The following is a 14,042-nucleotide window of genomic DNA, read 5'->3' on the forward strand; positions in this document are numbered from 1 at the left end:
CCCATCCTAATTCTCCTCTTCGGCACACTTCAGCCCTGTGACACAGGCTGCTTTCCGTCACTCATGCTGGCCTTGCTCTTTCCAGACTTGGGGCCCCAAGTGCTCTGCTTGGGCCTGGACCCCTCCCTTCTCTTCAAGGCTGAGCATAAAGACTATCTCCTTTGCTGATCACCCTTGTTTCTTTCCCAAAGTTGTTCTGTTTACAACACATCACACATTCTAGCTCTATCTTATAGTTTATATTTTTATTTTCTGTCTCCTTGACTGTACTGTAACTTTTAAGAGGCCATGTCTGCCTTTGTCAACACTTTACAGGCAGAAACAAACCTATCACCCTAGCTGGCCCGTAGAGCTGTCCAATAAATACTGGTGGAATGAGCAGATGGATATGTCTGGAACACCCTACCATGTAGTACTATAGGTATATGGCTTGGATACAGAAAAACACAAGTGATAACCTTCCTTTTTAAAGGGGGGTGTATTGATAAAACTGACATTATGTCAGCTAATGACACTTGCATTCTGCCTCCTTTGTTTTAGTTGAACTACAAGGTGGAGGGGGAGAAACTGAAGCACAAGTACACTATGGACCCTGAACTGCCTCAGTTTATTCAGGCCAAGGTCAACGCCCTCAACATAAGTGATGTGAGTATTTGGGCTGGTACCCGTCTAAGATTGCTAACACGGGCCTCTTCTTTCCAGTTCTGTCTAACTCTAGCAGCGAGAATTTTAAGGGCAGCAAACTGGGTGTGGATCTTTTGAGTCTCTGTTCGAGGAGGTCGTTGAGAAGACATGACCGCTGGTTAACCTGTGAGCTAGACCCGGGAGAGGCTCCTCAACCCTTCGGCGGCCCTTGGGATGTACACTCTGCCCACCGTTTTCAGAGTGGGAACCATCTTCAGGGACGCAGCCTTGCTAGAGAAGTCGGCTGTGGAGATCATCTGAATGGTAGACGGGACTAAACTCAGTTAAGGCCTCTGTAGAAACTTCTGAGATTGTGGTGGGCAGGTGAGGAGAGCTTGTCTTTGTGGCTGCCCAAGACCAGCCTTGTATGTAAGTTCTCTTGTTTATTAAACCAGCCACCTACCAATCTGTGGGCTCCCTCTTTGTTCAGTTTCGTCTTGCCCTCCATGTGCAGGCCGGTTTTTGAATCAACGGTCTAAAGACTGGCCCATTATCATGGAACATGGGACTAGAAGTCACCATAAACTTTCATTTGATACAGCCTATTCCAAATTGTGGACTATGACTCACTGGTGGGTTTTAAAATTAATCTAGTAGGTGATATTGCACTTATTAAAAAATGAAACAAAATGAGATACACAAGATTGGAAAGTACAGTAGTGAAGAGTCTATAATAAGGACAAATATTGCTTTATAATCTTGTTTCAGTTATTAAAACTAGTATGAAAGTTTATTGTAATTTTCTTGAGAAACTCTCTTTTTGCATGTAACGAGCCTTTTGGGTAGTCTAGTACATAATTGGTGGTGATCTTTAAATTCACTATTATGAATTTTTACTTTTTGCTTTAAAAAAAAGTTGGTAAATTCTAATTTAAAAACATAAACCTGGATAAAATCATTCATTTCTTAAAAGATGACATAGTCATTTTCCCTATAATTTTAGGCTCTCTTTTATCTCCAAATAAACATTTTTTATACTCATTTCTATGCTTTTATTTAAAAACTTTCCCTGCTTTCCTAAGTAATATTTAAACATTAAGAGTGATTAAATCTGGGTGGTATTGAATTTCTTATTTTAGTTTTCATACCTCTCTATGAGTATTAATTGTTTCATCACAAAAAGTATAAGAAAATTAAAGTATTCCATGTTTAGAAAAAAAGCTTGAAAATATAGAAATGTGTTCAAGTAGAATAATAAAATAATAAAATACTCTTTCCTTTTTTCAAGTCTCATTATAAAGCAGACTGGAAGAAGACTCTTGCTAAGGGCTATGATTTGAGACCAGATGCTATTCCAATTGTTGCTGCAAAAAGTTCAAGAAATATTGCTAGTGATGTAAGTATAATTTGAAAGTAGAAAACTTTTCTTTATATTTTTAAAATCTCTACATGGTATGCGAGGCTGTGAGCTGTATTAGGAAATAAATAAATTGTAATATAAAAATATTTCCCAACAGCATAAGTGCCAATGACTTTCTTATATTACTTCACTTTAAAATCTTTAGAAATTCAATACAGTTGCTGCAAAGAAGAAAATTCTTTGTTTTAAATCGTGAAGTAGTTGCAACTGTCATTGGTATCATTCTTATGAACTCGGAAACTGCTTTTTATTTGGATTTTCTCCAAAATGTCACTATATTTTTAAAAAGCCTCCAAGTTTTTAAAAGAATACAATTTTTAAATATAATTTTCACAAAGAAAAAATCTGGTAAATAGGAAAACCAGGAAGAATTATAGATTAAATGATAGGATTTTAGTTACTTTCCTACTTACTTAATTACTTTCTAGAAATTAAGTTTTATTTTCATATGAATTGATATAATACCTTGATAGAGTAAAAACTCATTCATTTGGAGTCCAATAAAAATAAATTGTATAAGAGCTTTGCTAAACTTTATTCAGGATTATCCAAGTACTTTTTTTTTTTTAAGATTTTTATTTATTTGACAGACAGACCACAAGTAGGCAGAGAGGCAGGCAGAGAGAGAGGAGGAAGCAGGCTCCCTGCGGAGCAGAGAGCCCGATGCGAGGCTCGATCCCAGGACCCTGGGATCATGACCTGAGCTGAAGGCAGAGGCTTTAACCACTGAGCCACCCAGGCGCCCTATGCAAGTACTTTTAAAGCAATGCAAAGTATTTGGAAATAGATCATTAAAAAATACACACCAAATCTTTAATAAACTTTTCAGGAACATTTGAGAATATTCAAAGAATCTCCTTATGAATAATCTAGATGTAAACCACACATTATCCCGTTCTTAATTATCCCCAGAGCAGATCTCAGGTCCCTCCATTAGAAATATTTTGTCAGTTCTTTATTTAAAAATTCTAAAAAATTTAGATGTTACGTGGATTCAGACCAAATTTGGTTATTGCTTAATCTGTTATGTAGATTCAGTCTAACACTTCAGTATTTCTTATAATTGACCCTGTCAAACTTCTGTCTGTCCTTCTTTTTCATATAGTTCAAGTATAAGGAGGCTTATGAGAAAGCCAAAGGCAGGCAAATTGGATTTCTCAGTCTTCAGGATGATCCTAAATTGGTTCATTACATGAATGTGGCCAAGATACAATCAGATCGTGAGTACAAAAAGGGCTATGAAGCCAGCAAGACCAGGTATCACACACCCTTGGACATGTTCAGCGTGACAGCAGCCAAGAAATCTCAGGAGGTCGTTACCAACGCCAACTACAAACAACCCTTCTACAGCTACACTCTGCTACCTGATGCCTTGAACGTGGAACATTCCAGGAATGCAATGCAGATCCAAAGCGATGTATGTAATGGCCAACAGCTTATTGGCATAGAGTTAGTTATCCATTTCTAGCTGATGGGAGGGAAGAACAAGAACTTGGCAGTTCCATTTACCTCATCTTAAACCTGGCCAGACTCACTATAATTAGAGATCCTCTCCAGAATTTAGAGTTTTAGAATTTCACTCATTTGAACTATAACATAGCTTTAAAATTTGTTTTGGTTATTGTGTGTTTGTGCGTGTGCATGTGTGTGTATGTGTATTAGACACAAGTACATGATGTATTCTGTGAAAAACTAAGAGACACAAATGGGTGCAATGTAGTATCTTTTCCTATGTAAAATCCTTTTACCTTTTCCTTCAAGAAAGTTAAGTTTTAGAAAGGAATTATTGGATCAGTTTTTCCAGTTCAAAACTACCACAAATGCAATCACTTATTTTTTTTAAGATTTTATGTTTAAGTAATCTCTGTACCCAATGTGGGGCTCAAACTCACAATTCTGAGATCAATAGTCACATGGTCTAGTGACTGAGCCAGCCAGGAGCCCCTGAATGCAGTCGCTTTTAAAATTCTTTTTTCCAAAAGATGGTAGGGCATAAAAAGCAGGGGATTCTCTTCTCCCTCATTTTTTCTTTCTTTTTGATGAAGAGTAAATCATCTACCCAAAGAAACCCAAGCCCTGACTCCTTCTGAAATGAAAATTTCCTTTTTCATTGTAAAGAATCTATACAAATCCGACTTCACCAACTGGATGAGGGGGATCGGCTGGGTCCCGATAGAGTCACTGGAGGTGGAAAAAGCAAAGAAAGCTGGAGAGATCCTTAGTGAGAAGAAGTATCGCCAGCACCCTGAGAAGCTGAAGTTCACCTATGCCATGGACACGATGGAACAAGCACTTAACAAAAGTAACAAACTGAATATGGATAAGGTAGGCGCTCCCCTGCTGGTCTCAGCCCCAGAACACCTGACCCTGGCGGTGCTGCTATAATCGTCCGCATTTTTATCTTTCTGATGGTTGTGGTGGCGGTGGTGGGGTGGTGGCGATGGTGGGAGGGGGAATTCTATAACCCTCACCATTTCTAGAGAGATCCCACACACACCGATGCAGGCTGTCTGTCTACACCACGCTGAGGGTGCGACAGAACCGCAAAACTCCATGTAGCGTGAGGTTGGGGCAAGGTGGCATTTGTTGTCTTTGTGGAAGAGGGCTCCCTAGTTTGATGGTTTTTTCCCCCTCATTGTGTGTTCAGTCTCATCAGCCCATCTTCTTGCTATGTCATCCATTTACCTGTATTCAGAGTTCATCGCTTCTGTCGTGGAGACGTGAGTCTCCTTCTGTCGACAGCGCTGTTACAGACTTGTCCCGCTGTACACTCATGTGCCTGTCCTCCTTGTTGCAGAGGCTCTACACTGAAAAATGGAACAAAGACAAGACCACCATTCACGTCATGCCCGATACTCCAGATATTTTACTTTCCAGAATGAACCAAATCACCATGAGTGATGTAAGTAGATTAACAGCAACAATAAAGTGGGAGAGGAGGCTGGAGGGAACTAATACTTCAGGAATGTCTCCTTTATATACCAACCATGCAAAATCAGGGTTCCCATTCTAACTCAAATAACAAGTTGCTGGTGCTATTCTATTTCATTCTATTTAGAAACTGTACAAAGCTGGCTGGGAAGAAGAAAAGAAGAAAGGATATGACCTGAGGCCTGATGCCATCCCAATAAAGGCTGCCAAAGCCTGTAGAGACATTGCCAGTGATGTAAGTGCTTCCACTGGGCCTTTTTTAGGCTGAGCAAATAAGAAGCAAATGAGCCAAATTCGTGTGTGTGTATTCAAGAGCTGCAGTCAACCCTACCCAGTGTCGGTGGGACCATCGTCCATGGAACACATAAGACATTTGTCTTCACCCAGTCCAAGGGCCCTCTAATCATTTGTTCACTATTTGATGTAAAAAGTACTTGGTTTTGTTAAAATAAGTTGTTTTTTAGAGTATTCAAATCATTTATAGGCAGTTCTGAGCAAATATTGGATACAGTCTACTCATTTTACCCAAGAGATCACCTATTAGGCTCTTTCCTAAATTAAAGATGCACCATGAGAAATTGTACCTGTAGCCCATTCTGAGGAGACTGCTGAGTGGGAAAAGCTGCTTTCTAAAGCACCCTAAGGCAACTTATTCACGGATCTCTTAGATTAGCTCTGAGATCATTTTCTTTCCATGGACTCAAGTCTGGCAAGAAATTTGAAGTAAAAAAATTTTGCTCCATCCCTGTGAGCTCTAAAACCATACACCTTTGACCAAGTTAATGGAATCTAATGAGTTATATTTTGCTCTCTTTCCTTCACTGCCTTCCTCACCGGGCCTCTTTTCCCATCCACAGTACAAATACAAGCAAGCCTACGAGCAAGCCAAAGGAAAACACATTGGTTTCCGGAGCCTAGAGGACGACCCCAAGTTGGTGCATTTCATGCAAGTGGCCAAGATGCAGTCAGACCGGGAATACAAAAAGGGATATGAGAAATCGAAGACTTCCTTCCACACCCCGGTGGACATGCTGAGCGTGGTGGCAGCCAAGAAGTCTCAGGAAGTGGCCACCAACGCCAACTACAGAAATGTGATCCATTCCTACAACATGCTTCCCGACGCCATGGGCTTTGAATTGGCCAAAAATATGATGCAGATTCAAAGCGATGTATGTGACAGACACATCATTTGCAGAACACTGACTATAGTTAATAAGCAAATTAGGAATGACCCTAAATGAAGACCTTTTTAAACTCCTGAAAGAAATTCCTGTGTAATTTCCCAGCAAGTTGTTTATTTTTTACCTTAAGTAGAGTTTGTTTCTTTTAACAAAAGGGGATGAGACATTCTAGACACCAAAGTCTTATTTTCTACCATTATTGCTGTGAGGATTGGGGGATGCTGGATTCAGCTAGGGCAAATGAAAATTTGTTTCAGAGAACATGTTGAAGGAAACATGTTGAGCAAAGAGAGTCAGAAGCAGAAACAGCTCCTGGTAAACAAGTAAGATGAAAGTCAGGAAGTCCGACTACTTGCTGGCTCCTGCCCCTCACTCCTAACCAGTGTTTATTCCACTTTTTCCAACCTCAGTACAAGCAATTGCTTGTATTACTTGCTGATGAAACATTGAGGAGGTGGAAGTTCTTGGAACAAATGTGAGGAAGGCACAGATTAGTAGCAAGAATTCAGCTGTAGAGGCCATTTATTTGGCAGCTGGGGAAAAAGAATTTTAATTACAAGCCAAAGGCAGGCCATGCCAAGCCCGTGTTTTTCTTTAGGAATGTAAGAGCTGAGCTCTTAATTCCTAAGCAGGTACATAGTGCCCACATTAAAGCACCGAGGAAGAGTTGTAGAGGAAAATATCAGTATTAAGGGGAAAAAAGCAAAATTTGCACAGAATACCAGTGAGGTTTCTGGCACACCCAAGGGAATTGTAACAATGGTGGGTGATCAAAGCTTATGATGAAATAGAGAATCGGAGTCCTGGTGAGTCATCTGTCAAGTAAGGAAACTTGGGGAATTTTTCTAAAAATTTAGACCGATACTCAGTGCTCATCAGATCACATGCAACTAATGAATCATTGAACACTACATTAAAAACCCATGATGTAAAAAAACAAAACAAAACAAAACACTAATGATGTACTATATGTTGGTTAATTGAACTTAAATTAAAACAATGTATACAGGCCAAAAGCACAAGTTAAAAAAACAGATTGTCAGAATTAAAAAAAAAAAAAGCATAGTCACCTTTCTCGAGATCGCAGTCACATGATAGCTAATCTAGTTGGTATTTCCTAGCATTTTTTCCTTACGAAGACATTTAGGAAAACAAATCACAAAGATATTACTGCTTAGTTTTAATTTCTCATGCAAAGAAATGTAAAAAAAAAAAAAAAAAGATAATGTTTAGGGACAAAAATGGTTGGAGTTCGATATACTATTGGTTGAAAACCCAAGTGGAACTTAGGAAATATCGAATACCCACTCCTGGTTCTTGGTAGCTTTGGTTTCTTCTGATCCCTGAACATTTCCTCTTTTGCAGAATCAGTACAAAGCTGACTACGTTGACTTCATGAAGGGCATTGGATGGCTCCCTCTAGGCTCACTGGAGGCTGAGAAAAACAAGAAAGCCATGGAGATTATCAGTGAAAAGAAGTACCGCCAACACCCAGACACTTTGAAGTATTCCACTTTGATGGACTCAATGAACATGGTTTTGGCCCAGAATAATGCAAAAATTATGAATGAAGTGAGTCTTTCAATATTGTAATATTTCTTGTACAACAGGAAAATGCCAGGCCTTCTTATATTTGACCTGCAGGTTTTGATAATAGTTTTAGGGCATCACAATTAATGTTCATTCAGCTTTGAAAAAGGGACTTGTGGATTAAAAAAAATGAATCTAGTCCTAATTAGTGGCGCCCGAATTGTTCAATGAACCACTGTGTCCAACAGACATAAGAAAATAGGAGTCATTTCTTTTCATGCATATTTTTGAAAGAAGTCTTGTTTGTCTAAGGTAAGGTTGAGTAGAAGTCCGCAACACTGAATCAGCAGATTATTTGCCCAACAGCTGGGTGTTGGGATCCACTCCAGTTTCTTAGCTGCTTTTATGGAATCAAGGGAGACTTCTCGATCCTGTGGCTATAGCGGCATTCCGATGCAGGACCTTCTCTGGGCAAATCACAAGAGCAGTTGTTCTCTGCAAGTAGTTCCTTGCATTAATATTTCCAGCCTTTAGAAAAGCCTTACTGTATTTTGAAATTTATTAGCCATGTTAGATATCAAGACCAAAAAGCATATCCACCTTGAACTTTGGTTTTTAAGTTACAAATAATAAAATAATTGCAGCAACATTGGTTATATTGTATGGATCATAATTTGAAATGCTGCTGATTAACAAAAGAAAGAAAGAAAAACATTATTTGGACTTTAACATTAAGCAGTTAAAGAACATGATGGTCCTACTTGTACTAGAGAGAGCTGTTTTATGCTGAGTGTCTGAGTAAATCCCTTGGAGTCTTCTGAGAGAGAAAACTGATTTGTCAAGATGACTGATCTCTTGGACAGGGACTTGTCTAAAAGACAAGGCACAGATCTCAGTATCCCTTTTAAGATTTTAGTATTTAAACTATCATAAGCTCACATTTATTTTTTAGATGTCAAACCTTTTATTTCTTTTTTCAATGCAATGATTTATTAATCATTTCAGAATAATGATACCAAGATAAGAATCATCAGCCTCTTCTTGCAGAGTTGTGGAAATGATGGCCCAGACCTGCTGTATGTCTTTAGGCAAGGTGCATTACTTCTCTGGGCTATGATTTTCTCAACTCTGCAATAAGAGGATTCAACTGATGATCGCCAAGACATCTCTCAGTGTACATTTGCTCTTCCTATGGTTCTCATCTTGGCATCATCTTACTTTCTATCTTACATCCTCTCTGCTGTCTTGTTTGAATTAGCACCTTTTCCATTTAAATTAAAAAAATAAGATCTAGCTAATAAAAATAATAAAATAAAAAATAGTAAAATATTAGTATTCATGTGCAGTTATATATATATAAATATATATAAGTGCAGTTAAATAAATGAACACCTTTTAAGATTTTTAAATACTAACTTTCACTTTTTCTTTTTTAAAACTTTCCAGCACCTCTACAAACAAGCATGGGAGGCTGATAAGACCAAAGTCCACATTATGCCCGATATCCCCCAGATTGTCTTGGCGAAGGCAAATGCAATTAATATGAGTGATGTAAGTATAATTCCCCGTGGTTTATTTGAACCAGTATAAACTAATCAATGTCTCTCAATTATAAGGATGAATGTTTTGAAAATAAGAGTAGGAATACGCAAATGAGCATCTTTCTCTTTCTAATCTTGCTTTGCTAAGAGTTGGAGCTGGCCTGTGGATGGGACTTGGGCCCTGCAGTTAGGAATTTGAAGGGCAGCTGGATTTTGTTTAGGAGCGGGTACTCATTCTCTAAGAGACTTGGCAGGAAGAGAAGGGCTTGGGGGCCCCAAAAGAGAAAAAGGAAGTGAGAATCCCAGGACCTGGTTCCTGGAGTCTCTCTACCAAGGCTTTGAGATGGTCCTAAAGAAGGGTTCTTGAGAAAAAGTTAAGTGGGAAGGGAAGAAGAACATTTTGAAGAATTTGGAGCAAGCTCCATAACAAGGCATGTTCAACACAGAAAATGCGTTTTATTTCACTTTATTTCTCAACCTAACCATGGTTGCTAGGAAATCTCTAATCCTACCAGTGTTTTCTGTTTTTCCTGAATTATACAGGGATTTGTGGTTGATGACTTATTTTTGGATTGTAGAATCCACACAGTTACATAAATAAAAGTGTCGATTGCAAAATAGTGAAGTTTACTTTTGATGTAAGAGTATGGTTGTTTTGTAGTCTTCTCTTGACTTTTAATTGATAAAAATGTATCAGTGCGAATCTACTAAGCTTTCACATTTTTAAACATATTTTATAACCTAATGGAAACCATTAAGTTTTACTTTTTCCAATGGTTTCCTGAAGATATGTTCGGGTGTGACTTTTTTCAAACACAATTTTGTTATTTATAAGAACATTTATCCATCAAACCACCAATGAAGCATTCTCAAAAATAAAAACGATACCACAGTGCTAGTTTACGCTCTTCAAATAAACCCAGGCTTTCCTATTTAGAAGAACATTATTCCCTTGCCTCTCTTTACAGAAACTCTACAAACTTTCTTTGGAAGAATCTAGAAAGAAAGGCTATGATCTCAGAACTGATGCAATTCCTATCAAAGCTGCCAAAGCCTCAAGAGATATTGCAAGTGATGTAAGTCTGAAGGAAAACACTCACCTGACTGGGATTTTTTTCCTAATTTACCAAAATAGTGAGGGCTGAATTTTGGAAACACTCAGTGGAAAAGATACAGGGGGGAAGTGTACCTGCTCACAATGGCCTCCTTGTATTCTGTGAATGCTTTTTAGGTTTGGTCTTTTGTTTTCTCTGGTATTTCTGAAAACAAAAACAAAAACAAAGAGAATGCTAACCACATTATGACTACATATCTGTGTGCTCTCCCTGGCTCATGAGATCTAGGTGAATTTTCTTTGAACTCCATCCCCAGCGCTATGGCCTGTAGAAATCCAAAGCCCTTCACCAAGCTTTCTTGGTGAAAGATTTGGGTTGTTCTTACTTCCTGCCTCTTAGGAAGTCTCTTCCTAGCAGGAGCTCTCATTAAATGGTGTGCTAGAGATGCTGATCTTTTGGACTCATGACGGCTGATTATTAAATAATCAGGAGTTTTGCAAGCCAGTTGTTAAATTCTTGGTAGCTTGACACCAGCCATGGCGGGAGTATTTATACCACAGAGACCGACAAACACGACAGATCAGGGCTTTTTCCTTCCAGAGAGCTGGTGTGCCAGCTCACCACTCCCATAACATAACACCTATACGAAACTTGGTTCTTTCATTAGTTGTTTCTGCAAGAAATCTTCTCACAGTACTCCCGTGTGGTTTGAGGGTAATGGGGGGAACACTTCTCAGAGTAGTTTTTCCTTAGCCCCCGCCCCTCTCCCCCGCAGTGACACTTTCTCTCTCATAGTCTGTGCCTGTTCATCTTTCCTACCTGTCCATCCCTATGCCACCACTGCATTGCCCTGAAATCTCAAAATTCTTTTCCCTCTATTCTGGAGTAATTCGGCTCCCCGAGTCTCCTCCCCGCTAACTTGCACACTCAGACTCACAGGAGATAGGCAGAATAAGTTTTCCATCTATCAGGATCCTCCCTTTCTAGAAAGAAGTTGAGTGATAAATAGTAAAATTTCTTCCCCATTATACCAGTATAGAAAGTCTTAAAGGAAAAGGAGCTCCACAACTATAAAGCTACTCTATAATGATACTGTGTATGTCATACACTAAGCCTATTTTTTGCAGTAAAATCCTGACTGGATGATTTCTTAGGGCAGCAGTAAACTGCTTAGAACATTCTGCCTTTTTCTCTCACTTGCTATACTGTTATCAACTGCTAAAGATCTCTGATCCTAACAATAGTGTACAACAACAGAGTACGTGTGCCAGTCAGTGTGGTATATCATCATTACGTTCTTGGTTCTAGTCCTTAGTGACCTTAGCATGTCACTCACCTCTCTGGGTTACTCATCTGTAAAACGGGGCAGGGAGGGCAGTAATCAGCATGTTTTATAAACTAGGATTCTACACAAGTATCACTTTTTTTTTCATTCTTATGTCCTTAGTTTTTTTATTAATTATTTTTATTAATGTATAATGTATTACTTGCCCCAGGGGTACAGGTCTGTGAATCATCAGGCTTACACACTTCACACAAGTGTCACTTTTTATGAAACATAGACTGTTAATACTAGAATGTTTCTAGTCAAGGCAATTGCTCTAACAAACTAATTTTTTCACAGTATAAATACAAATACAATTATGAAAAGGAGAAGGGGAAGATGGTTGGTTTCCGTAGCCTTGAGGATGATCCCAAATTAGTCCATTCCATGCAAGTGGCTAAGATGCAGTCTGATCGGGAGTACAAGAAAAACTACGAGAATACGAAGACCAGCTACCAAACCCCTGCTGACATGCTCAGTGTCACGGCTGCCAAGGATGCCCAAGCCAACATCACCAACGCCAACTATAAGCATTTGATTCACAAGTACATCCTCCTTCCAGATGCCATGAGCATTGAGCTGAGCAGGAATATGAATCGCATACAGAGTGATGTAAGTCTCTGTTCTTTCTGGGTGATGTTTGGATTCCTAGCATGGGAATGGAGATCACAGTCTTTGATGCTATACTTTTGTGTCTGAATTGATAAAAGTAAAGTAATTGAAAAGGTAAATTAGAATTTGTCTCTTCTTTTTATAGAATGAATACAAGCAGGACTACAATGAGTGGTACAAAGGGCTTGGCTGGAGTCCAGCTGGTTCCCTAGAAGTGGAAAAGGCCAAGAAAGCAACTGAATATGCCAGTGATCAGAAATACCGCCAGCATCCTAGCAACTTCCAGTTTAAGAAGCTGAATGACTCCATGGATATGGTTCTTGCCAAACAGAATGCACAAACCATGAACAAGGTAGACAGCCATCTTTCTATACAACTGTCCTTCCCTACAGCTCCCAGCAAGGCAGGGCTAGTAACCCCTGGTTCATGTTTGGGAAATCTAGTTTGGGTCCTCTGTTTCTGGGGTCTGACAGACTGTTCCAGAGCATTTCCCTACATCATTTTCTTCTGCCTACTTCTTACTTTTATTTCCCCTGACATTCTAAATTGAGTTGGAAATCTTTTTATTTTATTTCTTAAAAATCTCTTGTTTTTAAAAATTATTATATACTAAAAACTTTCAAATAATTCTAGAAGATAGGAAATATCCAAAAATATTACTTTTTTAAAAATCTGAGTTTGTTTTTGGTGTCTTTTCTGAGCCATATACCACTTCAGTTACTAAATTTAATCTAATTCAAATTGAGTGAATTCAAATGCTCTGTTACACCTTTTTCTTTGCTGTTTGTCCTTCAAATAACAAATGTCTTTTTTCTCCTAACTTCCTAGTACTTATATACCGTTGACTGGAACAAAGATAAAACCAAGATTCATGTGATGCCAGACACACCAGATATTTTACAAGCCAAGCAGAATCAAACTCTGTACAGTCAGGTAAAGCTATATCAGAATTTGGCTTGAAAGTAATTAAACTTTTTAAATGATGTAATGGTAAATAATTGATGAAAATTCCAAAGTAATAAAAATGAATGACTTAAACTGGCAAGTTAGAGATGCTGCAGAATATGGTGATTAAAAGCAAGAGCTTTAGCTGTGACTCTTGTGCTCTGTGGAGACAGGCACTGTGCTGGTTTTCTTTATCTCAGTACTCATTGTACTTGGCACAGAGAAGGAAATCGATAGATAATTGTTGAAAGAAAAAATTGCATCAGACAGATCTGGTATGGGTTTTTGGCTTTGCCATTTGTGAGTTATATAACATCGGGTCTAAGCCTTAGTTTCCTCATCCCTAAAATTGGGACCATAATAGTGCTTATTGATGAGGACCAAATGAGAAATTTCCATGTAAGGCTCTCAACACAGTACTTAGCACATAGTAAGCTCTGGATGACTTTCAACTGTTTTTGTTAATATTCAGTTTTAACACACATGCAAAATTTTAATAAATTTCATTCATAAAGATTAATTCATTTATTGTACCTCATAAAAGGTACATCAGTATCTATTACTTTTATCACTTGGATTATCAAAATTTTGTTTCCTGACTTTTTTTGGTTACCAGTTATTTTAACATCTGTGACTAAAACAGTGAGTCTAGACTGCACTTAACAGCAGGGAGAAAGCACCTGATATACTTGATATGCCCAAACAGTGTCTGAACAGAAAAGCTATTCTAAAACTGTACTGTGTCTCTTGTAACTGAGCCTATTCTCAGAGCCAGAAAACTGAAGCAAGATCCTGTAATACTAAGTCAGTTCTCCCCTAAAACAGCTTGGTTTGGTTTTATCTGTATCTTTAGAGATAAGGTAGATGATAGAATCTCCT

The 14,042-nt window shown here is 38.5% G+C and overlaps 1 protein-coding gene across 25 annotated transcripts in view; it reads left to right on the forward strand.

The window, feature by feature from the left end:
* Nucleotides 1-14,042, forward strand: part of NEB (nebulin) — a 207,739-nt gene that overhangs the window by 58,070 nt on the left and 135,627 nt on the right. For all 25 annotated transcript variants that reach the window (XM_013051923.2, XM_004743838.3, XM_004743843.3 and 22 more), the window contains 13 exons: nucleotides 541-645; nucleotides 1,913-2,020; nucleotides 3,150-3,461; nucleotides 4,163-4,369; nucleotides 4,842-4,946; nucleotides 5,103-5,210; nucleotides 5,833-6,144; nucleotides 7,522-7,728; nucleotides 9,133-9,237; nucleotides 10,196-10,303; nucleotides 11,907-12,218; nucleotides 12,364-12,570; nucleotides 13,047-13,151. In XM_013051923.2, coding sequence (XP_012907377.2) covers nucleotides 541-645; nucleotides 1,913-2,020; nucleotides 3,150-3,461; nucleotides 4,163-4,369; nucleotides 4,842-4,946; nucleotides 5,103-5,210; nucleotides 5,833-6,144; nucleotides 7,522-7,728; nucleotides 9,133-9,237; nucleotides 10,196-10,303; nucleotides 11,907-12,218; nucleotides 12,364-12,570; nucleotides 13,047-13,151 — 2,301 coding nt within the window. The remainder of the gene's footprint in view (nucleotides 1-540; nucleotides 646-1,912; nucleotides 2,021-3,149; nucleotides 3,462-4,162; nucleotides 4,370-4,841; nucleotides 4,947-5,102; nucleotides 5,211-5,832; nucleotides 6,145-7,521; nucleotides 7,729-9,132; nucleotides 9,238-10,195; nucleotides 10,304-11,906; nucleotides 12,219-12,363; nucleotides 12,571-13,046; nucleotides 13,152-14,042) is intronic.

Source organism: Mustela putorius, unplaced genomic scaffold (assembly GCF_011764305.1).
Source record: "Mustela putorius furo isolate JIRA1106 unplaced genomic scaffold, ASM1176430v1.1 tig00003869_pilon_pilon_pilon, whole genome shotgun sequence".
Lineage (NCBI taxonomy): Eukaryota > Metazoa > Chordata > Mammalia > Carnivora > Mustelidae > Mustela > Mustela putorius.